General features: G+C 38.7%; 1 protein-coding gene and 1 long non-coding RNA gene across 7 annotated transcripts in view; one reads left to right on the top strand and one right to left on the bottom strand.

The window, feature by feature from the left end:
- Positions 1–24,534, bottom strand: part of LOC132354052 (uncharacterized) — a 153,361-nt gene that overhangs the window by 36,530 nt on the left and 92,297 nt on the right. For 2 of the 5 annotated variants that reach the window (XR_009499156.1, XR_009499159.1), the window contains one exon: positions 22,304–22,399. The exons of 1 other annotated variant lie outside the window; for it this stretch is intronic. This is a non-coding gene — a long non-coding RNA (uncharacterized LOC132354052). Of the gene's footprint in view, positions 1–2,392; positions 2,471–22,303; positions 22,400–22,420; positions 23,203–24,534 lie in introns of those variants that run through there. 2 more of the 5 variants (XR_009499158.1, XR_009499160.1) reach the window with 2 other exon arrangements.
- The window catches only part of DPY19L3 (dpy-19 like C-mannosyltransferase 3), a 71,220-nt gene that overhangs the window by 42,790 nt on the left and 3,896 nt on the right, over positions 1–24,534 (top strand). For both annotated transcript variants that reach the window (XM_059905624.1, XM_059905625.1), the window contains 9 exons: positions 735–836; positions 3,341–3,414; positions 3,577–3,735; positions 7,434–7,556; positions 7,937–8,048; positions 8,679–8,735; positions 13,079–13,161; positions 20,460–20,592; positions 23,010–23,168. In XM_059905624.1, the coding sequence (XP_059761607.1) occupies positions 735–836; positions 3,341–3,414; positions 3,577–3,735; positions 7,434–7,556; positions 7,937–8,048; positions 8,679–8,735; positions 13,079–13,161; positions 20,460–20,592; positions 23,010–23,168 (1,002 nt within the window). The remainder of the gene's footprint in view (positions 1–734; positions 837–3,340; positions 3,415–3,576; positions 3,736–7,433; positions 7,557–7,936; positions 8,049–8,678; positions 8,736–13,078; positions 13,162–20,459; positions 20,593–23,009; positions 23,169–24,534) is intronic.

Raw genomic sequence — 24,534 nt, 5'->3', positions numbered from 1 at the left:
CCTTAATAATGTTGCAAAGCCTGTTTTCTGTCTTATAAGCATATGAGAAACATTTCTCATAAGCACTTCTATATTAAGAAGCTGTTTTGTTTTCCATTTTGGGAAGAATAAATACGTTTTGTTATTAGTCTTTTGAGTGAGAGCTGCTATGGACAAATCTTTACAAGATTTTAAAAAACAGGCTTTTAATTGACTATTAAAAACTGTACTTCTCATTTATCCTTTTAACCTTAATTATAAATAAACATCACTCATGTTTGAACTGTTTAGATATTATTATATTTGATAATCCATAAAGTTATTTGAGGGTTATAAGAAAACTATTGTGTATCAAAGAGCACAATTTACTTTTTGTATATAGGTCTTTTATTTAATGGGTTATAGTCTGTGATATATGAATCAGTGAATAAAAAGATGAATCAGTGGATCAAGTTCAGTCAGTATATGCTGAGTACCTTCTAAGTGGACGACTCCATACTCTGGTTGAAGAGGTCTTTTAAAAAAAAAAAAAAGGACTGGGACACATTTCCTCATCATATGGAGCTTATTATTAAGTGATTCATTTACTATTAGAAAAAGACAAATATTAAGACAATGTAACCTCATGAAAATTGTCATATTTTCCCTATATGTTGCGTGACCCAATGTTTTAAATTCTTAAGTAATCTCATCTTAAATGTTTATGAAGTTATATTAAAATTAAAAAATTGAAACTCAACTCTTTTAATTTCTAGAAAAACCTGAAAACTGGAAGCTTCCTTAATAGGCTTGGGAAACTATTGTTACATTTATTTGTGGTTTTATGTTTGACACTTTTTCTCAACAACATTATTAAGGTAGGTTAATAAAATGACATTTAATTTAGCATTACTAAAGAGTTACCAGTTTTACTTTAAACAGACTCAGTTTTACCTTTGTTTCAGTAACGGGATTATTTTCTTGATTTTAGTCCTTGATTTCTATTTGCTCTTTAACATGTTCTACTTTGAACCCACCTTTTGAGTTATTAAACTTTTTTAAAACTCAGCTTTAAAAGCATTAAACAAGTATTTCTCTAAATTTAAAACTTCTACTTTTTAGAGCGTTTTCTGTACTATGGTACTAAAAAAGAAAAAAATGACATGATTTTTATTGGGTTAAGTTCATAAATAAACTGGCTTTACTGTCGGAACCACATTGATTAATTGAGATGATTTCGCCCCTCTGGGAAGGCTGGTCTCGGGACAGAAGACAGCTGCATGTACATGACAGACTCCTCTTCTGTAAGAGAATGGCAGTCTCTCTCCCTGTCTGTTGACTGTCAAAGAAAAAACAGACCCTTCACTCAGCCAGCCACATTAAACACCTCCACTCCAGGTCCTTGTCACTATTTTCTTAAACTCCATATAGTTCACTACTTATCAAAAACTTATTTGAGGGACTCCCCGGTGGCTCCGTGGTTAAGAATCCGCCTGCCAATGCAGGGGACATGGGTTCGAGCCCTGATCCGGGAAGATCCCACAGGCTGCGGAGCAACTAAGCTCATGCGCCACAACTACTGAGCTTGCGCTCTAGAGCCTATGAGCCACAACTACTGAGCCAGAGAGCCACAACTACTGAGCCCACGTGCTGCAACTACTGAAGTCCACATGCTTAGAGCCTGTGCTCCGCAACAAGGGAAGCCACCGCAATGAGAAGCCCGCGCACCGCAACGAAGAGTAGCCCCCGCTCGCTGCAACTAGAGAAAGCCCACGTGCAGCAACAAAGACCCAACGCAGCCATAAATAAATAAATAAATAAAATTTATTTTTTTAAAAAAAAACTTATTTGAGCAGAACAATCAGCATTTCTGAAAGACTGGCTAAAAGATATGCAGTCCGTCTGTTTCACCACTCTACATGTTCAGTTATCTGTGCCTGGATTAAGCCAGGAGAGGGCTACTTGTCTGGACCACTATTTTTTGACTCCCCAAAGAATAATGCCTATTGAATTACACTTGATGTTCTGCCAGCTACCTACAATGAGAAGACTTTTAAAAAATAGTCTTTGAGACTGTTCGCTGTTTTTACTGTACCCATGGGGAAAATTTCTCTTGAGTCTCAGTTTTAGGATTCTAAGGATGTCTTCTGAGCAAGTGGTTTGTTTTAATCTTATGACCCTGTGAGTAGCATAAATGCTTTTATTTCCCTCTTTGTATTTGCTACTAGAATGCATGAGCCCAGATTTGTGGCTCATCTCTACTGAATATATTTTGTGTACTAACCTCAGTTCTGGATTAATCTTATTTTCTTTTCTATCGTCATTTTTCTTCTGATACAATTTCTTCACCCATTTATATTATATGAATTTTTGTAAGCCATAAATTAAAAATAAAGTGATGTGAATTAAAATTATACTCACTAATGATAAACACTGGCATTTGTCTCTTCACCCCTTGAGCGTTATTGCTGTGTCTTGAATTGTCTTTGAATGAGTCTTATATCAGTTGTATCTGCAGACAGAAAAACCCAAAGCAAAGTAGGCTTTGTGGGCTATGTTCCTATTTGAGGTTTCAGATCATGTATATTATCGGTTTTCTGATTTAAAAAGTTGTACTCACTGGGCTTCAGCCGTCTCCCTCTCCCTGAAACCAAAGAACCTCATCTTTTATCTATTTCGCATGTTGAACTTATGCCTAGATTTTGTTTGCAAAAACGATTCTGCTAAAAAAAAAAAAAAAAAAAGGAATAGAAGGTGTTTGAAAATCCCTGCTTTTGAATGAAATAATGCCATTTGCAGCAACATAGATGGATCTAGAGATTATCATACTAAGTGAAGTAAGTCAGAACAAGGAAGACAAACACCATATGATATCACTTTTATGTGGAATCTAAAATATAATGCAAATGAACTTATTTACAAAACAGAAACAGACACAGACATAGAAAACAAACTTAGGATTACCAAAGGGGAACGGGGTTGGAAGAGGGATAAACTAGGAGTTTGGGATTAGCAGATACATACTACTATATATAAAATAGATAAACAACAAGGTCCTACTGTAAAGTACAGTGTACTGTATTCAATATAAACCATAATAGAAAAAAATATATGTATAACTGAATCACTTTACTGTACACCAGAAACTAACACAACATTGTAAATCAACTATACTTCAATAAAAGAATTTTTTAAAGTGAAAAAGTCCCTGCCTTAGAATTTCTCAGTTCTAAGACCTATTATAAACATTTACTAATTTTACACATACACACACATACAGTCCTATGAAATGGAGCACTGAAGATGTGTATTCAATGGGAAATTATCAGAAAACCATGCATAAGGAACTGATAGCAATTTTTGTTTTCTCCCTCCCCGATAGAAAATTCTTAACCTCAAGTCAGACGAACACATATTTAAATTTCTGAAGGCAAAATTTGGATTTGGAGCGACAAGGTATGACTGAATTTAAAGTCTGTGTTTGCTTTTTATATTAAATCAGCAGAGTCTTTAAAATGTAAGTTAACAGTTCTTAAGTTCAGGCTTATTTTGAAGAAAAGTTGGTGGTTGACTTATCTTGTACTGAATTTAATACTTTGCTTTCCCTTTGTTTCCTAGAGATTTTGATGCAAACCTGTATCTGTGTGAAGAAGCATTTGGCCTTCTGCCTTTTAATACATTTGAAAGGCTTTCAGATACTCTGCTTTTTTATGCCTATATATTTGTTCTGTCCATCACAGTGATTGCAGCATTAGCTGTTGCCTTCCGTAATCTCAGGTATGGCATATTTCAGAAATCTAATTCTATGCTTTAATGAACTTGTTCTGTGTTGCAGAAAAATTGCTAAATTGAAAATCAAAACATCAGATACAGAACAGAGTACAGTCATCTTAAAGGGGGAACGTGCCCAGGTTAGCGTGGACTGTACTCTCAGTTGGTAAGGGTGGAGTAGTTAAGAGACAGTAAAAAGTAGTAGATGCCATGCACACAGGTCTGGGTTGAAGTCCTGGCTCGCATACTTGGGAACAATGTGATCTTTGAGCCAGTTACGTAACCCTTCATTATTTCCATTTCCATTTCTGTAGAATGAGAGCACTAAGAGTACTTACTCTACAGGGTTTTGTGAGAAATAAATAAGTGAAAATTACATAAAGTACTTAAAGCAGTGCCTCATGCATAGAGTATATTGTGTAGATTTTAGCTATCATTAGCAAGTGTTATTATTATTGACTTGTAGTCTTTCTGTTTTGTTCCCATTATTAATTTCCTGTGTTTTTCTACCTTTCTTTCTCCAGCTGCCTTTTTTATTTCTCATGAACTGTCAAGAGTTAACCATTGTTTATTTGTTTTGTTACATCTTGTTTAAGGGCTTATAAAGTTGGAATGGACCATAATTATTAGCATCTACTAAAAGTCTTAAGTATATTAGTTGACAGTTTTTTAAAACTTAGCATGTCTGCTAATCTACTTAAAAGAGAAAGTCAGGGAGTATGAAGAATACCTACCTATCAAGCTGATGGAGGTTTTTGCATTTACTATCCATGTTAAATTGAAAGAAGATTAAGTGTAAGAAGTTGAAGCTACTGTCATTTGTGGAAAAGTAATGAAGCCCAGAAGGAAACCCTTTTCCTGTGTAGTTATCTTGCCAATTAAGGTGCTGGTGAGCTGTGATTCGCAGCCACCGGAGAGCTGTGCTGGGAGAAAGTCATTACACTGAGCCCAGATCAGTTGGGGTGTTTTATGATTATTAAGAATGAAGCAACATTGAACCATGAAGCTATTTCATTGACTATAAACTATCTTAGTATCTTTCAGAAGTGTTCTTTTTATACCGAGTCCAAGATAAAAATTTAGCCCCATGAAAATAGATGGAAATTATTCTAGACAGTGTAACTTAATATTATTGCAGACACACCAGGTGTCGACAGGACTCTAGACAGCATGCAAAGCAGGAAGTTCAGTTGGCCTGCAGTGTTGTGTGAAAATGTCTGCCATGCTCAGTGTGAATCTATGGGCTGTCCTTGGAAGCTTATTTGGGATATGATTATAGATAAAGATTTTACCAGGTAGGGATATTAGGACTTTATTAGAGGAAAGCACTACATTAATTAAAGCCATTTAAGAATTATAGTGTCTCAATGTGAATTAACGTCTAAGTAATTTGAAGGATATATTATCAATGCCAAGTATTTAAAGTATTTCTACTTTCTAGTACTAGGAAGGATGGTACCGTTACGTTTATACACCACATCTACATTAGTGTGCAGTATATAACTGAAAAGGATACCCTGTTCTGTACTCATGGGATTAATAGAGCTTTCCAGCTCAGTTGTGGGCACTGGGAGAGGTGTTGCAGAATTCTCCCAGGTATCAAGGGAGGATGAGAGGGTATGTTCTTGTCTGGAGTAATCTTTTAGTATCAATGGAAGCCAGAGTTTGGGTTGTGATATATAACGTTTAAGTAAAGATTATCACCAGTGGTGAAAATTACCATAGAGTATCATTTTAATTTTCTTATGTATCTAGGGTGGTGTAAAAGATGATTTCCAGGAAATAATAGATCTGTAGTTACATGGAAGCACTGTACATATCCAAGTCCGTTGGATTTGTGTGAAGGATAAGTGGGGCCTTTATAGAAGTATTATTTTTATCCTAAACTGGCAGCCCTTGCTGTTGTTTCCTTTTCCCCTTGACAACAAATTGTGCAAATCTGAACCCACTCATCCATCTCAACATCATTCAAGTGGGGACAACCAGACAGTACGTGCTTCCCAATGTGATGCAATATGGAATACATCATATCCCCATGAAGTGTACTTGCCAAAATAAATGAACTTGACTCTAATAATTAACCTCTAGATCTAATTACAAGTTTATAAGAAACATGGGAATAGAGAAATATATTAAATGGCACCACGAGGAGACAATCGGCCAAATCCAGAAGGTAGGAACAGTTATAGGACAAATGATGCATTTTCTTCAACGAGTAAATGCCCTTAAAAGTGGGGATGGGGGAGTACTTTTATTGATTGAAAGATAATTTAAAGAGACATTGATGAAATGCAGTATGAAAGCTTTGGATCCTCATTCAAAGAAACCACCTGAAAAAAGCTATTGCAATAAATAGAAAATAGAACGTGAACTGGGTGTTAGATGATGTTGAAGGGTTATTGTTAATTTTATTGCAGTCATCTTAATGTAGCCATATTTGATTTTTAAAAATCACGTTAGGGTACTTCTCTGGTGACGCATTGGTTAAGAATCTGCCTGCCGATGCAGGGGACACAGTTCGAGCCCTGATCTGGGAAGAACCCACATGCCGCGGAGCAACTAAGCCCGTGCGCCACAACTACTGCGCCTGCACTCTAGAGCCCGCAAGCCACAATTACTGAGCCCGCATGCCACAACTACTGAAGCCTGTGTGCCTAGAGCCTGTGCTCCGCAACAAGAGAAGCCACCGCAGTGAGAAGCCCGCACACTGCAACGAAGAGTAGCCCCCGCTCACCTCAACTAGAGAAAGCCCACGCGCAGCAACAAAGACCCAACGCAGCCAAAATTAAATTAATTTTAAAAAATCATGTTAGACATATGTAATGAGGTATTGTGGTAGGTTAAAAATGTGATCATTGGTTCGTAAAGGAACTGAATTCCAAGTTTATGGATACATTTTTACTTCTTATTTGTAAAAACTAGAAAAATATGAGTAACTACTATGACATCTCTAAAGATCTCTTGTAGTTTCAGTGATTCCAAAATTATATATTCTTTGCTATCTCTTATAATTGAAAGGATTAAAGGACTTTAAGGTTTTGCTTAAATTAAAATGAAATTTGTTCAATTTTAGTTACTCTAATTATTAATGCATTTATATTATGACACTTTTAGCCTCATAAACAAATTCAAAATTGATCAGAGCTGATTCACTTTATCTTAGGGAAATAAAACATTTCTAAATATATGAAGGCATAGGTTTCTTGTATCTTCCTTTTTTTTTAGTTAGTTATTATTTTTGGCTGCGTTGGGTCTTCATTGCTGTGTGCAGGCTTTCTGTAGTTGGCGGCAAGCGGGGGCTACTCTTCCTTGCGGTGTGTGGGCTTCTCATTGCTGTGGCTTCTCTGCGGAGAATGGGCTCTAGGCACGTGGGCTTCAGTAGTTGCTGCACATGGGCTCAGTAGTTGTAGCACGCGGGCCCTAGAGCGCACAGGCTTCAGTAGTTGCGGGGCGTGGGCTCAGTAGTTGTGGCTCGCGGGCTCTAGAGCACAGGCTCAGTAGTTGTGGCGCACGGGCTTAGTTGCTCCGCGGCATGTGGGATCTTCCCAGACCAGGGCTGGAACGTGTGTCCCCTGCATTGGCAGGCGGATTCTTAACCCCTGCGCCACCAGGGAAGTCCTTGTATCTTCTTCTTTAAGAAAGATTTAACTAAATCAAAATTAGTTACCCAGCTTTAATTTTTGTATATGTACTATTTTATGCAGTTATTCTACAAATCAGCAATCCATGTATAAAATGGGAGAGTACACAATCGGCCTGAAACCAGAAACTGCCTACAATTTAATACATACGATTCTGTTCGGATTCTTGGCATTGAGTACAATGAGGTATTTTTGTCTTATCTGTTTATTTTTTTATTTGACCACTCTTTACCTGACATAGTTTAGCAATATAATTTGCAAACTGATGATCATCTTAATTAATGATTATGGTTCCCATAAAAATGTCCTTGTTTACTATCTTCTCCCAGTACAAAATATTATTTATAACCAGTTTTTTTCCTAATTACCAATATTCCTCTACTTTTACTTATATGATGGTTCTCAAAAGACAATGGAATTAATAAGTAACTCCTTGGCAATGGTTTCTGCATAGTTTTAGTAAGATTTTACTATCACAAATAATACAGCTGTCTTTACAGCTGTCTCAGACTCCAGGTTTCTACACAGCTAGCACTGTTGACCTTTGCCTGCTTCTCTTCTTACAGAATGAAGTACCTCTGGACATCACATATGTGTGTGTTTGCATCATTTGGCTTATGCAGCCCTGAAATATGGGAGTTACTTCTGAAGTTGATCCATCTTTATAACCCAAAGAGGGTCAGTGCTATCTCTTTTTCCATTTCATTTTTATGACTTCTAGTATTTCTTTCATTATCAATTCTGTTGGTTTTGGTTTTTTTTCAGTTGTCCATACATCAGTTTGATAAAATGGATACTAAAATTTTAAGCTAAAAATAATTGATACATTATGATTTTATAAGGAATTATTTTTAAATGATTTTATGTTTAATTTTAGCTTTATTTTCTAAATCATTTTTTTTCCAGACCATAAGTTAGATATGTTCATTATACAGAATTTGGAAATACTGAAAAGCACAAAAAGGAAAATTAAAAATCACCAGTAATCCCATTATCCAGAGTTATCGCTATTATTATTATTGTTAATTATTATAATATAAACATAATTACTACTAAGTGTACAGTAATGATTAATGGCCCTTAAGTGCAGTTCTGGGTTGTTCTGCCCTATAAATTCACTAGGTGGCAATATGGTAGGAGCTACAAATAGCTTATGAATGATTGACTCAGTTGTCTTGCATATCGGAGACTCATGCTCTGTTAAATTATACTTTTGTTGTTTAAAAAAAAATGTATTTACAAAGCAAAAATGTAAAAGCAAAAATATTCCTAAACACTTGTAATCTAAATAATGTCTTTCTTATATAGATATGTATAATGCGATATTCAATACCGATATTAATACTGCTGTATCTGTGCTATAAGGTAAGGCTGATTGTCCTCATTCCTGTCTTTAATCTATTTAGCAGAATAATTGCTTTGACTCAGTGTACTTTGTGTGTCATTGATAGAGTGGTTTGCAGAACTTACAAATACTTACAAATACCTACTTAGCTTCTTCTTATGGCAGTTGACATTGATAGGAAGAGTGATGTACTTCCCAAAATGGGATTTAACAGGTAAAAACATTATAACAAAAAAAACTACAATTTAATTATTCTAATTAATTTTGGTTTTGACTTACTAGTCAGCTGATGCAAATTCTGAAAATAAAGATGTTTTCAGACCTATTTTGAGGTGAATAAAGGAGAAAAATTAGTTTTCCCTGTTACCTGCGTTTTATAGAGTAAGATCCTAAAATGCATCTTACTTTAACCTACATATTTTATTATATGCTTAAAATCATCTTTGTAAGAGGGCTGGGCACATATAAATACAGTCTAAGTTTAGCCTTGTTATGTCCTTCAGTTTCAGTAGGAAATAAAGAAATTCTTCATATTCTCAGTTGACTAATTTCTGAAACAGCATTAACTGTGTTTCAATTCTGAGACTCCTCCATACGAGACAGTGAGTCTTTCATCACATCTTTGAGATTTAGAGGCTTGAATTGTTACCTGGGCAGGTAGCTTGGATTGTTTTATCCAATTGAGCTCTTATGCTCTCTTTTTAAAAAAAAATCTTACACATTTTGTAAGTTTAGATTTTTTTCTTCAAACTTCGTTTTAAGGTAGAACAATGGATTTCAAACTCTACTGTGTATAGTTCCCGATTTGGGAGGGCAGCTAAAGGGAGTGGGGAGGCGGGTGGGACTCTCCTACAGAAAGGGTCAGCTATGGCAGCTCAGCTTCTGGGTTTATTTGCTTATATTTTCATGTAAGATTTTATTTGAAGCAAGGGTTTTAGGCTAAAAGAAATGTTTGATAGTCACTGTTAGATAATTCTATTGTAAATATTTCAAAAAATTATGTTCTATCGTGTTCCTATCTATCAAAACATTTGCTGTTATGGGTGGACCACTGTGCCAACTCCCAGATACTAGGAAACATAGAAATAGGTCATTTCTGCCACCATGCCTCTGGGAATTTTATTGCTCTACAGTAAATAAATGAAACTTCTTACAAACATCTGGAAAGCAACAATTAAGGATTAGGCATGGGCTTCCCTGGTGGCGCAGTGGTTGAGAATCTGCCTGCTAATGCAGGGGACACGGGTTCGAGCCCTGGTCTGGGAAGATCCCACATGCCACGGAGCAGCTGGGCCCATGAGCCACAACTACTGAGCCTGCGCGTCTGGAGCCTGTGCCCCGCAACGGGAGGGGCCGCGATAGTGAAAGGCCCGCGCACCGCGATGAAGAGCGGTCCCCGCACCGCGATGAAGAGTGGCCCCCACTTGCCGTAACTAGAGAAAGCCCTCGCACGAACCGAAGACCCAACACAGCGAAAAATAAATAAATAAAGTAGCTATAAAAAAAAAAAAAAAAAAAAAAAAAAAAAAAAAAAAAAAAAAAAAAAAAAAAAAAAAAAAGGATTAGGCAGAGTATGTTTAATGATGAATGAGATAGCTTTATTACACATTGATTCTGAGGGGTAAAGCACCCTCCTCACAGAAAAGATGCAGCTCGTCATCATTCCTGTCTCACCACTAAAGACATACACACACCGTAACAGTCTTCTCCCACTGTCTCTGTGTGTAGGCTGAGTTCCTTTATGTCTCAAATATTTATTTGAAAATTTGTTGATTTTTTAATAGCTACTTGAGGACTTAAGTCTCTTGTTCTTGATAACATTGAGGAAGGACATTATAGAAGAAATAAACAAGCAGCATCAGCATCACCTGCGAACTTGTTAGAAATGCAGATGTTTGGGTCCTACTCCAGACCTGCTGAATCAGGAGCTCTGGGAGTGGGGTCCAGTGATCCGGGTTTTAACCGGCCCTCCAGGTGGTGCTAATGCACCATCAAACTTGAGAACCCCCTGCAGAGAACAGGGATTCTCAGCAGCGGCACTGTTGACATTTTGTCTAGATAATTCTTTGTCTTAGGAGCTGTCCTGTGCACTATAGGACACTTAGCAGCATCCGTACCTTCTACCCACTACATGCCAATAGCACCAACTTCCAGTTGTGACAATCAAAAATGTTTCTAGACACTGCAAAATGTCCCCTTGCGGGTGTGGCAGAATTCCTCCCCCAACCCCTCTTGAGAACCACTGCTGTAGAAGAACCAATGGTAGCACTGAAAAGGCCATCATTTCCTCAGGGAATCTTTGTAGATGTACCCTGAGTAAGAGAGTTAGTAGTAATTCTGAAGAATCCTTCCGAAGACAGGTGGCCTCGCCTCTCTCAGTATTGGACTTCAGGAGAAATCCTAACACATCCAGCTTTCACTGTATAAAATAGTTTACGTATTTCAGCTTCTCAAAACTGTATTTGTGTTTTATAAAATACAAAATCACAAAGAAAATAAAGATCTTATGTATATTAGGGGTTACCCTGAAACTGAATATGTTTTCCAACTATTGAACAGATGTATCTGTAAGAAATATGAACTAATATTTCAAAGCCTGATTTAAGTTTTACATAGCACTTATAATGAGGATTTCAAATTTTCTTGTTCATAATACCTATTTTGCTATATGTCTGCTTAGGATAATCCTGTTTAAAAGGGAAAAAGTATGTGCTAGTCTCCACTCTATAATCAAGAGTTTAATAAAATTATTGCTCTCGTGTTAGTTAACTTATTTGGATACCTAAAATCTCATATAAACTACTGCTGATCATTTAGGAACAGCATTTAGTTAATTCAACATTTGTTTTCACATTGTTTAAGAAGTTTATCATAAGACTGTGTTACCATATATTAACATCTTCAGAATTAACAGCAACTTTCAAACTAGAAAAATATCTAATAACCATTGAATTCACAGATTTCAAAATGTTTTATACGAAAATAATTAAAATATTTAAAAGTTGGTATTCTGTTGTTATCAAAATGAATAGGGATAATGGGTAATTGGAATCTTACAGAGGTATCATTTAATCAGTAATTTTTATTACATCTCTTCTGAAACCTAGGACTAATAGTGCTGACACCTGATTTTCTGTCACCAGCACCAGCAATTTTCCTGATTTACCCACCCAGGAGACAAGATATGAATGAGTAGTAAAAATGGCCAAAGATGAGAAGACAAGATAAGAAAGTGATGGGGATAAAAAAACAGCCATAGACCAGTCAGGTGCCACTTTGCTTCTAGTTAGTGGTTCTTAAATAAAAAGATTATACTTGCAACATTAATGAAGTGTAGATATACATTATCACTGGGCTTCTATTTCAATATAGGAAATGAGTTCTGCAGTTCACCTTAGCATGTAGTTAGATGATCAAGTCTTTTTAGCCAACTGCCATTTGATAAAACAGTGAACATTTAATTAATTGTTGAATTAAACAGACAAGTTATATTAGAAAAGCAGTGGATTCAGAGTGTATTTTTACATTATATCTGCATAGCTTAAGTTACTCAAGTTGAGTAGGAGGCACCAGTGGCATAAATATAATACTCAGATGTACCAGATTTTCCTGGACCGTCCTACTTTCAAATATTCTTCTCTCCCTTTGTACCTGTAATTATGTTAATATTCATCAAACAATTTGTCCAGATTTCTAGTTTAAACAATATAATCACCATATCACACAATGAAAAGTTTCCAGTTGTGACTCTGCCACTCTGATCTGAGCAACTCAGGTTATCTATCTCTCTGAGCCAAGGTCTCCAGACTAGTAAAATGAAAAATAAATAGCCATGGTGATGATGCCTTCTGCGTCATCTTTCTCCCTGAGGAGTTGTGAGCATAAAATGAGATTCTGTATTCCAAAGCATTTTTGTAGCTCTAAAATGGTGCTGTCTTCTACAGGGTACATTCTACATTTAAAGATAAATTACATGAAGTTAGTTAGTCACATTTTTCTCATATCCTGTGAACTTTCTCATGGTTGCTATTCCTGTCTTATCCAAATTAATGTTTTACTAGATATTAACACCACATACAACAGCATTTTTATTAGTGTAAAATAAAAGCTCATTTTTTAAAGTTGGCAACACCTCTACTTCTAATTAGCTCCAGCTCACAATAATTTTGGAATCTTTTCTCAGACTTTATCTCACTTACACTAGAAGGTTGACTGCAGAAGTGAAGTAGTTCTAATATTCCAGTTACCATGTTTATTTAGTTCACAAGTTATATGCAGTTTCTCCTTTTTCACTTTAATCTTAGTGATAGTTGTGGGTCTGGGGGTGGATTTTGGTTTTGTTTAGTTTTGTTTTTAATTTCAGTTCTGGCCAGGAATGATGGATGAACTCTCCGAGTTGAGAGAATTCTATGATCCAGATACAGTGGAGCTGATGAACTGGATTAAGTAAGAGGATTTTTTTTTTTTAACTTTTAAATTTAAAGTGCCTTTGAAGAGTCACTGTAGACCTCATTTGGTTTTTGGTTTTTTGGGTTTTTTCTGAATCTAATTATGAAGATACATTCAATTCTCAAGTTTTTCTTTAAAACTCTATATTTGCAAATAACTTCTTTCCATTCAAAAAATATTCTCTAACCACAATCCCGTGAAGAAGGGAAAGTACCAATATGGAGAGGGAAACAGAATCAGAGGATGCATTTCAAACCAGTGACAGCAATGGAAATAAAGTTTTATATTCTCTGCCAATTTTATCTTTGTCATTTCTTTCGTTTTAATACCATTCAGATTTTCTATTAATACTGACACATAAAATATTCTTTCCTTGTTAATCACTTAAAAATTAGACTGTAAAGTACAGTTAATTACAGTCATACTAGCTCAGTGCAGATTTCATTTTAACTAATCATATTGCCCAAGATTAGGCCTAGAGAAAATTTAAAATTCAAAAGCTAGAGCTTTTCCTTTCTTGAACATAATAATGCTTTCATGTTATATTGGTTTTCATTTTTGCCTGCACGGTTGCTTTGCCTCAGCATTCAGCATCAGAATGAGACTTGTGTTTTTCAAAGTTTTGTTCATGAAACCTGCCTCCCACCAGCAAAAATAAACTTTTTTACCCAGAGCAGCATTCCTGTGCCCTGTAATACTGTATTTCCCTATTTTATAACCAAAAAGCAGCAGTGTAATTATTCACACTTAAACAGGTGTCGCAAATCTTATGTGACATATTCTGAAAGCATCGGCTGTATTGTCTCCATCACTTAGAATTTTAGTAGCCATATTGGCACTTGCTGGTGACTAATGTTTACTAACCAGTACAGTTGAGCACTGCTTGTGTATTAAGAGATGGTAAATGTTTGATAGCTTAGGTCTCTTGAGTACAATACATGGATTTTATAGAGATTTGTATCTAAAATACATATGTGGCTTTGGTCCCAATTTTGGACTGGGTTGACTAGATGCAATGAGTATAAGTTTTCATATATTTTCAGTGCTGAGAGTACGAAGTAGTGCTTTGTCTTTATTTATTTAACTTTAAATCATGGCAGACAATTATAGAGTAAGTAATTCCTTCAGTATTTATTGTGTAAGGGAAAAGAGGGTTATTCGTATAAAGAAAAGCTAATTACTTTTGCATTAGCTATAGTCAACCGGAAATTTATGACATGTGCATCTGAAAGTGAGGCTGATATTTTCTGTTTTTCAAATTGCACCATTGATAGGAATGGTGTAGGGTACCCAGTCTGGTAGAATCCTGAAGGTGGCAGATCTTCTGGATCTACTTGGATTGGCATTTTAAAACATCTCACCTCTACTCCCCAGCCTTTTAGGAATTAATTGTAGTGTCATTAAAATTTTATCCTAGCAGAGTTGTCTTTGGCTGTGTCAAACAGGGTATACTTTTTGTAACGCCTTTATTTTCATGCTTTTGCTCACAGAAAATTATTTAAAATAACATTTCTGGTTCTGAAAAATTATGGATGAGAGCTTATTCCATGTGTAAAGAAGATAATCTTTTACTCTGCATTTGGGGAAGTGGTCTTTGTTCTTACATTCTCCTTTTACTAACAGTTCTTCTCCCTGTATGTAGACTTACTCTTTTCACTTTTTAAAAATTCTCAGCACTGAAGGATTTGTATTGTTCCAAAAAATTGGTTCTATTGTGATCTAATCTTGCCTGTTTTCCCTTCAAAGTCTTCAAATCTAAATTATTGTTTTTGCAAAATAGCTGCTAGGCATGTTTGTGAAATAAGCTTAAGTGATGATGAATGTATGCCAAAATAGGGTCTGTTTAGACACGAAGTGTATTTGTTTAAATCAACATTTAAATCAGCTCTGGTCTGTAGACTTCAATTCCAAACACAAGTGCATGCATTTATTATTCTTTTAACCTGCCCTGATTTCTTCTGTTTTTAAAACATAAAATATGACCTTCTGCTTTCACTCCACTACCTTGATTAGTCACACAGTGTTTGTGATATTAGTAGGTCTGAGCTGTGCTAGAGAAAAGGCTGTGGGCTAAGGATACATGGAGTGTATCTGAAAATCTGTTTGAAATTGTCTAAGGGCAGCAGCCAGACCTCTGGTCCCCACCCAGCACTGTTAGTGAGGGACACCTCCTCCCCATCCTGTCTGCTTCTGTTCTCAGATAACCAAAGTGATACACTCACATCTGTCCTTTGTCAGGGCGGTCGTGAGAGCATCTATTGGGGTGGGAGCGCAGCTTCCCTTACAGGATGGCTGCCTGCCCTCCGGGATGAGTGAGAACAAGGAACAGTGACCTGCAGAAACTCGAGGGGACACAAATGACCCTCCACTTTGGCACAGGGCAACTCTTGCGTAAAGTGTTGAGAAGAAGCTACCGCCATCTCCCAGTCTGCCTCGTGTACTTGATGCTGGGGCTCCATGCGTGACGCTTCGGGATTAAATTCTCTTTAATCAGCAAGGATCTTTTGTTGCAGTCAGGCCCCCAGAGTCTTCCCTATGAGAAGTAGGGCGACATCCGCGTGCCTTCCACAACCCCGGCCGGTGTGTTCACCGGGCTGGTTACCTGCCTTCCACGTTACACTGAGGTGCTGCACGCCCTGTTTTCCAGCAGACTTAAATGCACGTGTTCACATTAACCCCTTTTTACTGATGATGTTTCCTGAATACGAAGATTAAAAACCTGGTTTTTTGTTGTTTTCTTACTTTCTGGTATCTCTTTCAGCAAAACCCAGTTAGTACTCTTACAGGTTTTATGTGTGATTAGAAAGCACGTTTACTTCATCAAGGCCAAGTGCCACAGCAATTGGTAGTTCATACCTCGTTCCTTCGAGTGTTTCATTTTTGGCTCCTGAAACATTTCTTTGACATTGTGCAATTAAGATAGACTGTAGATTTGACTGTTTTGAAGTGTGACATTTTACCTACTTGGCTTTAGGAGATTTTCACTAGAAATAGTTTCTTTCCAGTGATGAAGCCTGCATGTGCAATATTTTCTCAATGGGCCTGAGAAAATGGACCAAACTTCCTTCACATTTAATCAAAGCAGAGAGAATTACTGTATATTTTAAACATGATGTTGGTTAAGTTCAGACCTTCAATGCCTGTAAGCCTCTTTTATACTTAATGAATCATTTTGTGGCATTTGCATAATTCTATAAATTTTTGAAGTGTAGATAAAACAAATGTTCACACATTATATTATAATGCTTAGTTTCCCCATTAGTTCAACAGTAATTAACTTGTTGAAGCTTAGAGCTTCAAGAATAAATGAGATTATTTGTTAAGAATGCCATCAGGTCTTCCTGGAATGACATTTAAATTATATAATGTAAATCCATTTGACCTGTGAGTCCTTGTCATTATTTAGTGACATTTCTTCCAGAATAAATTGTTTGCAGGTCGGGCAGCCTGCTATGGAGCTTGGCAGAGAACTATAAAAACAAATTATTCTTTCATTTTATACATCATTTGTTCAAACATTGGTAAAAATTGCTTTGTTTTTCTATAATAGAGAAGTGTCATTCAGTGGTTAAAAGCACATTAGCTATTTTAGACACAGACCACAGACTGTGTCAGCAAAAGTATCTGTGAAGGAAGAATACCCATCATTACATCTGTCATACTGCATATTTTAAGTTAAAGACAAAGAATCCCTTCTCCCTTTGCCTACTGAGTTTACCACAGAAAATGTAAAATACTGTGAATCTAGGTTTTTAAAGTCTAGAAAATGTGATTTTTTTTTTTTTCATTTTGTTTCACTTTGCTTGTTTTACTTTTTGCATTTGCTTTACGGCTAAACTTAAATATTTAAGAGAGCAGTTAAATATCCCAGATTTACCATAGGGCTAGCATATAAAACCAAATCAGACAATCAAGTGAATAAACACCATCTCTAGTATGCTTGGAAGTCAATCGTTGTCAAAGAAATATTATATCTAATCCATGAGGGTACTTGTATTTTGCTATTTAAAATAAAACCAAGGACCTTTAGTGAAAGACTGTTAAAAATCCAGAGGACTGTAGCACCAGCAGTTGAGACGGATTGCGTTTCTTTTAAACTTCCTGACTTCACTAATGAGGCCAAACATTAAAACGTGTCACAATCAAATGAACTTTGTTCCATTTTTCCCTCAACTCCTCTAAGTAGTCACGTGACATGACTTGCTCACCTGGTGATGGCTGCTGTTGCCTTGGGGACCGTACCCACTGGGGCGGCAGGGAGCAGCAAGTGCTCTGAGAGCCTGCAGAGGAGAGAGGCCGTATTTACTGTGTCTGATGTGTTCCGTTTCCAGCATAGCTGCAGGCCCACAGAAAGCAGTCGTCAGTATGTGGTGGACTAACTATGGGCTTGTTTTGAAGTGTTTGCCTGTAATGAGAGCTGGGTCTATTAGCCAGTAAGCTTCTTGAAGACAGGGTATCACCAGCCCTGCACATAGTAGGCCCTCAGTAATAACTTTTGGCTGAATAAAGAATAACCTTATAACTCCCCAGCAAGCAGTTTAGGAATTTTGACATTTTAAACCTTTGTGAACTGTATAACTCATCAAAGTATTGTGATGATAGCCCAGGAAGGGGCGGGTGAAACCTTTGTCATTAGCCATGAATAGATAACAGGCCAGTCATCTATCTCTGCCACAACTAGAAACAGCTCTGTGCATCTCCCTGATGCTGAATCCTGTTATATATTCAAAATGATGATGCTGAGACAGCCTAAAGATTTGAATGGATACTATCAGCTCAGCTGCTGGATTTGTCGTTTGTGAAGAGAGACAGGTTTGGCACTCTTAGGCAGTAAGACTGTACAGACCAGGATGGTTCTCTCTCTGTTAGGTCTCACCTCTACCTCATGTTTTGCCAGGCATGGAGACCAGACTCATCTTCTCCCTGCATTCTAAATCTCTTTGGTTCAGAGGACCCAAAGGCAGCCACTTTGTGGCATTAATTGTATAATTTATTGCAGTAGAATGGTTTGTGCCAGTTAAGAGTATACAGAAGGAAAGAAGACTGGTTTGGGAAAATGGTGACATTTTCTTTAATTTTATTTGTCCGTATTTATTGTCTTTAGCAATTATGGTACACTATAAATGAGGGCAGCATGGTATATATGGCACAGACTAAGCGTTTAGTAAGTATTCATTGAATAAAATGGAATTTTTATATAAACCTTTCACTAAGGAACTCAGTGCACCTCTTTTCATTTAAACCCTCCTATTTCCCTGACCACATGGGACACGTGTCAAGAACTCCTTATAAATTGCTGGTTCAGGGGGACAGAGCAGACATCTATTTATACCTGTGTTCCTGGGTCTGGTTGTCAGAATGATGACATCCTATGAAGCACAGCCAAGTTCACATAAAAGTTTTTCTCTTGTAATCCATTCTGGGGTCTGACAGGAATAAGGGAGGGTGCAGATTGTGTCATTCCCTGTGTGCTCCTTGTAATTCTGTCCACTTTTTTATCACTTAAGAAAGCTTATTGGAATTCGAGTGAACAAGAGTGTCATTGTTAGAAGATCTTGCATTTTCCAAAAGTAAATTACTTGTAACTGTTTCAGCTTGAGCTGTAGGATGCCTTGCTTGTAGACATCCAGAGGCCTTTGTTGGGTGGCATTCGTGCTGTAGTCTTAGCATTAAAATGGAGTAAGTATAACATCCTCATGGAATATGTGAATATGATGAGGCTTCTCTTAGAAACTTGAACACTAGAGCAAGTTTCATGCCCTGATGTCCAGATACATTGAGGAGAACGGCCTGCTGTGGCTTTTTCTGCAAAGTATGTTGAGCTTTAATGATTTCAGTTAGACTCCTTCTCAAAAAAACTATGTCCATCATTTTAACTCACCGTAGCAGCCATACACGCCTTGTTCTTAAAACAAGAAGGGTGACTATATCTTGCAGTATTCCTCCTGGGCCTCTATCAGAAGTTCTGCATTGAGGAGAGTCCATGGAACAGCCGTTATGTCCTTCACAATAAAATGACACCTTGTTGATTTGCAGGTGGCTCCCAGGTTTTTTAAAAAATGGAAGGGAATTAAATGAACTACTAAGATTCTTTTTTTCCGGGGGAAAAGGAAAAATGCTTTCACAGAAATCAGGAAGTCTTTCCTTGGCCCTCCATCACTGTCCCTCGCATCCCACGGGGAGGCAGAGAATCACAGCTTGGTGATCATTGGAAAGTGAAATCTTAATTTAATATCAGAATACCCTGTGTTCCTTAAGATACATGTAGTCTTTCGTAATCAGGACTAAAGGAAAGGAATACATAAAGTACTTCTGCTTCCACATCAGAAATATTGTACATCTTCATACTGAGTATGATAAGATAATAAGATATCTGCTAGTTCAGAATCTTCTTTCCGTGTTCTTCTGTTTTTACTAATTCTTTTTTTCTAAAAAGTAATTTATAGTAATATCTGTGATCTTTTTTTCTTGTTTTAACCAAAAACCCTTGGAATTGACTCATGGCAACTGCAGTTTCTGGCTTTATAATTTGTTTTACTCTAGGCAGCCCTTTTAGTTAAGTTTAATACAAAAAGCCCTGGCAGTCTTCTAAGGCCTCGTGTTAGAATCTGCGTCTTTGCAACAAGAGCAGGAGAGGGTTGTGGGTTTTAGCCTAGAAGACTCAGGAGATACCCACATCCTAAGACAATTCATTATAAGAGTAAACCCATCAAAACAGTAAATTAGAAGCTTCCCAATCATTGTCAAAAACAAATAGGAAAAATTTCATAAAACAGTTTGAGTGTAAATCAGAATCTCGAGCAGCCTCCTGTGTTTTTCCCGACTCATAGCCCTTCCTAACATAGCTGGGTGATCCTGAGTGTGTGATATTATCTTCGTGGAAGCCTTAGCAGTGAGGTTAATTTAGACTCTAAAATCTTTTTTTTTTTTAAACATCTTTATTGGAATATAATTGCTCTACAATGGTGTGTTAGTTTCTGCTTTATAACAAAGTGAATCAGTTATACATATGCATATATCCCCATATCCCCTCCCTCTTGCGTCTCCCTCCCTCGCACCCTCCCTATCCCACCCCTCTAGGTGGTCACAAAGCACCGAGCTGATCTCCCTGTGCTATGCGGCTGCTTCCCACTAGCTATCTATTTTACGTTTGGTAGTGTATATATGTCAGTGGTCCTGTCTCACTTCGTCCCAGCTTACCCTTCCCCCCCCCACGTCCTCAAGTCCATTCTCTGGTAGATCTGCGTCTCTATTCCTGTCTTGCCCCTAGGTTCTTCATGACCTTTTTCTTTTAGCTCTAACACTCCAAGGAAGGCTGTGTTTGCTGGAAGCATGCAGTTACTGGCCGGCGTCAAGCTGTGCACGGGAAGGACCTTAACCAACCACCCGCACTACGAGGACAGCAGCCTGAGAGAGCGAACCAAAGCGGTGAGCGCCTCTCCCAGCTCTTTGTGGGGCAGCAGCGGGCTGGCCCGTGTCTGGTAAAGCCGGGGCTCCTGCTGCCTGCGGGTTATGAGGGGAAGGCAGAGCTGAAGTGCCTGTCAGGACTTGCGTCTCCAGAGTCTAGACCTTGGCCTGCCCCGTCTGTTAAAGGCATGCTGTTTCGGCCTTCTGTTCCTCTCGGGTAGAAGAGTAAACTGAGGAGGAGAACACCTTGAGATGTACAGGGCAGAGTGTTAGAGGACAGAGTCCTCAGAGCTTTGAACTGCAGAGAGAAGGAAAGGGGGAGCGGCATAGTGGTCACATTTTTTAATGGGCTGTTTCTCGTGTGTGTGTGTGTGTGTGTGTGTGTGTGTGTGTGAGAGAGAGAGAGAGAGAGAGAACAGGCAACACAGCCACACAGTTAAAAAAGCTCAGAGCATGCAAAAGAGAACATAGTGAAAAGTCTCCATCCCACCCCTGTCTTCCAGCTACTGGTTCTCCTCCCAGGAGGCAAATAACAGTACCAGTAATTTTATGTATATACAAATGTGTGTGTGTGGAGATATACACGAATTCATATTCTTTCCCCCCCTTTTTAACAAAAGAACTAATTACATCTTGCTTTTTTTGGCACTTCATGTATTTTGGAGATCACTCCATATCAGCATATCCACAGCTTCCTTGCCATTTTTAAAGCTGCATAATATTCTGTCACGTGGATGTGGCAAATTTTATTTGACCGTTTAGGTTGTTTCCCTGTCTTCTGCAATTATACAGCAATTTCCCAAATGAGACGCCTGTGTAAGCATCGCTCTGCACAGGCACAAAGTGTCTGTCCACACATGAGGTTCTTAGAAGTGAAGTTGCTGGGTCACAGGGTGTGGGCATTTGTAATCGAGGTAGAATTACCAAGTCTGTATGAATTATGCCAGTTTACACTCCAGTCAGTGCTACAGAAGTGTACCTGTCTTAGTCCTCGCCAGCAGTGGTTTCAAACTTTTTAATGTTTTATATCAGTCACTTCTTAATCTTGGTGGCTGAAAATTTGTTGAAAAGTCTTGTTTGGGGGGTGAGATTTAACTAGCCTAAAAGTAAATGATTTTTACTAAATACTCCATTTTTAAGAGAATCGTCTTAACATAGATTTCCTGCTAAAATGGGAATTTTTCAGCTAGCCCAAGTGTTCCAGATGGCCCTGAGTTAGCTAGAGGAAGAGGGGAGGGTACCTGGATCAGCAGACCCCAGAGTTCAGCTAGGAGGTGGCCGCCACTTTGACTCGAGAGAGATGCAGATAGAGACACGTCAGAGGCACGGGGAGTCCTGTGTTCCGTCCTCTCCAAGATCCAGTCCCTGCCTAGGTGCTGAGTTTTATGCCCTAAAAACTGATAATCTTGAAGGTCCTAGTGCCCTTCTTCAGTCATGACCTTCAGATCCTTGGAACGCCTTAGTCTGAGGCTGGTGCTGGACTGCAGGCAGGATGACCTCGCAGTGTTAGCCGTAGAAGCAGATAACCCCCCCACCATTTCAGCATAGCCGTTCAGACCTGCTGACCTAGGCTCTCAGAGCCCAGTCTCTTAAGTCAGAGACATATCATTAGAAATCAGTGGGCGACAAAGGAAGCAGCACCTCTCTTCATTACCCCTCCCCCGACACACACACACACACACACACCATTCTACCTTTCCCAGCGCCAAGTCCCAGGATATAGGCCACTCACCATCTGCGTGTATTCACTTAAGGTGTGTGAAGCTGGTGGTGACTGGGAAGGCGTGCCTCCTGTTGAACTGCCACTGGGCGCTGCAAGTTGCTCTTCCTCCAGGAAGGATGAGAGAGAGAGAGAGAAAGTGTAGGGTCTCCTGGTCAAGCTGAGTGCAGCAGGACAGCAGTAGAGCGAGGGTGCTGCCCCTGTCTGGGGCCAGGGACCCTATGGGGGTCCTGTTCCCCAGCGGCCACTCTCAGAAGCTGGGTCTCCTTACAAGTATCTGTGCCTCCAGACTGTACCACCACCCCTAATGGACCCTTTTAGTCTAAAGGTCCCCTTTTTAAAGGCAGAGACGGTGTCTTATTTACTCAATCGCATTATTTACCTTGGTGAAGCATTCTTAGAATTGGCATCTACTGATGAATATATTCATAACTCAGTACATCCTAAATCCAGATCTCTTTGGCGTCTAAATCCAAATGTATTCAGCATGACGCACTCTCCCCCATCCCAACAACTTTTTTTTTTTTTTTTGGGAATTTCTCACACACACTCCAGGACTACAGGTGACTGAGCGACCTGCACAGGAAGAGGCGGGGGAGCTGGGTGTCTGCGATTAGGCTCAGCCCCTGTGGGAGGTTGCAGCAATAGATAGTCCTTGACGAACTTCCCAGCAGTTAAGTGATATTTTGCCCTATTCCATTTTTATCTTGTTTTGAAGGTCTATCAGATATATGCAAAGAGGGCCCCAGAGGAAGTGCACGCCCTGCTAAGGTCCTTTGGCACCGACTACGTGATCCTGGAAGACAGCATCTGCTATGAGCGCAGGCACCGCCGGGGCTGCCGGCTGCGGGACCTGCTGGACATCGCCAACGGACACGTAAGCGCGCCATCCGCCACGTGCGGGGCGTCCCCTGGGGAGGAGAGGGTCCAGTGTGAGTCCTAAGGAGTGTAACTACCTTTATACCTTGTAGAATTGCACAGTGGATCAAGCATTCACCTCCGTTGCATTCTGCAGAACCCCTACCTTGGCACGTTAGTGACTTGCCCCGGGGGCTGGAGGGGCGGGAGAGATGGGAGGGGAGCTCTTGTCCCCACTGTCACACCAAACAGAGCAACTCTGTCTTCAGCTGGTCTGTGCCATGAGGCTCTGCATAGAATTTATTTTTTAAGGTTTTGCTACTAAAGTGAAAAAGAAAACCTCAACCTTTTAAACCGCTGCTCCGAAGCGTCATTTTGGCTTATACGAGTGGCCATGACGGCGGTGCACCAACCCACCACCCACCTCCCAGCCTGTGTGGTAGAATCTCACTCCTCTCCCTGCTCTCTTGTTGGGTGTCCCTTTTCGTCCACTGGCACACTTCCACAAAGATGGCTTTCTGTGGCCAAGCTTACACTCCTGAGCAGGAAAACAAGCTACTTCTCTTTTCTTCCTTCTGAGGAAAATGTTTTCGGAGCTATGCCAGGTCTCAGATAGAGAAAACAGAAGATTTTCATCCTTTAGAGGTGGTGTGTGCTGTAATTATTGGTATAAAAGCTGATAGATATTTCTAAAATGAGTGGGGGAAAAAAGTGATAAACCTAGCCTACATCTGAAAAAAATAAATAAAACCTTGACTGTACAGAATTTGAGATTCAGAACACTTAAGATCTACTGTCTTAGCAAATTTCAAGTGCAGAGTACAGTATTACTAACCCTAGTCACCATGCTGTACGTTAGGTCACCAGAGACTTACTCATTTCATAACGGCAAGTTTATACCCTTTGACCAACATGAATGTATTGATTAACTTGATTGTAGTAATCATTTCACCATGTATATGTATATCAAATATCAGATTGTATACCTTAAGTATATACAATTTTATATGTCAGTTATGCTTCAATAAAGCTGAGGCAAAAAAAGAATATGAGATTTGATTTTTGCTTAAGGAAAATAACTGTTCATAACTATCTTGAATTCAGAGGAGGTACAGACCAAATACATGCATTTAAATTTTGCTTTGTGTGTAACTGTTTCTAACTAGGCCATCTAATGAGTTGCAGAACTTTCTCTGGTCATAGTAATTCTTCTCTGTATTTCATTTTTTGAGAGGGAATGGTGTAGTATGTTCCTCAGGACAAGGAGATCCAAGTTCTGCTTCTAGCTTTGCCATTAAAGGTGAACATTGTTTGACACCGAACTCTGCTCTTCAGCCTAGGGTCACACTTCCAAAGGGGAAAGGAATGGACCAGATGATCTCCAA

The sequence above is a fragment of the Balaenoptera ricei genome, chromosome 19, assembly GCF_028023285.1.
Source record: "Balaenoptera ricei isolate mBalRic1 chromosome 19, mBalRic1.hap2, whole genome shotgun sequence".
In the NCBI taxonomy this organism is placed as follows: Eukaryota; Metazoa; Chordata; class Mammalia; order Artiodactyla; family Balaenopteridae; genus Balaenoptera; species Balaenoptera ricei.
Note: the sequence above shows the minus strand (reverse complement) of the source record. Positions and strands in the feature narration are given on the sequence as shown.